At 35.4% G+C, this 560-nt stretch overlaps 1 protein-coding gene across 1 annotated transcript in view; it reads left to right on the top strand.

Annotated features, from left to right (window-relative positions):
- The window catches only part of LOC107647599, a 2,542-nt gene extending 1,988 nt beyond the window's left edge, over window positions 1–554 (top strand). Inside the window, exon 7 of the mRNA XM_021105011.1 lies at window positions 328–554. Within this exon, the coding sequence (XP_020960670.1) occupies window positions 328–473 (146 nt within the window). The 3' untranslated portion in view covers window positions 474–554. The remainder of the gene's footprint in view (window positions 1–327) is intronic.

Genomic DNA, 560 nt, shown 5'->3' with positions numbered 1-560 from the left:
AAAGGAACAGAAAGGTACTAATGTGGCAATGAACAATCTGTACTTGGTCTAGGGAGGGGAATTTCGTCAAGAGGCTCAAGCTTATTCATCCTGATAATTACCTACTTGCGTTTTTATTCATATTAACTTACTAGGTCGTTTATTTTTACTTTCAGTTTCCCTCAGTTTCATTACCAAATCAATCTACTATCTGTGTATCAGAACTTGCTGAAATGATTATTGGAAATATGTTTGGAATGGTTACTCAATATGGAGTATATTGATGTACAAACGGTCTAATTCAAATGCGTGTGTCTAGAAACTGAGGCTGCATTTACTTCGTTTTAGATGCACCACAAGTGAATATGAAAGAGAATGAGAATGATGATGAAATTGTTGCTCTTGAAAGTATGCTTTCGGATATACTATCTCAAACAACTAAAGAGGATGAGGAATACCGAGCAGAAATCGAAACTCATGAGAAAGTAAGTTGAGAATCACCTGTTGGAAAATCCAGGTTCCTTCCTTATCAATATCATGTCTTTATTTACTGCTATTTCACGGTTTCTTAAGGTAAGTAC

The sequence above is a fragment of the Arachis ipaensis genome, chromosome B06, assembly GCF_000816755.2.
Source record: "Arachis ipaensis cultivar K30076 chromosome B06, Araip1.1, whole genome shotgun sequence".
Taxonomy (NCBI): Eukaryota; Viridiplantae; Streptophyta; class Magnoliopsida; order Fabales; family Fabaceae; genus Arachis; species Arachis ipaensis.
This window is presented reverse-complemented; position numbering and strand designations above follow the sequence as displayed.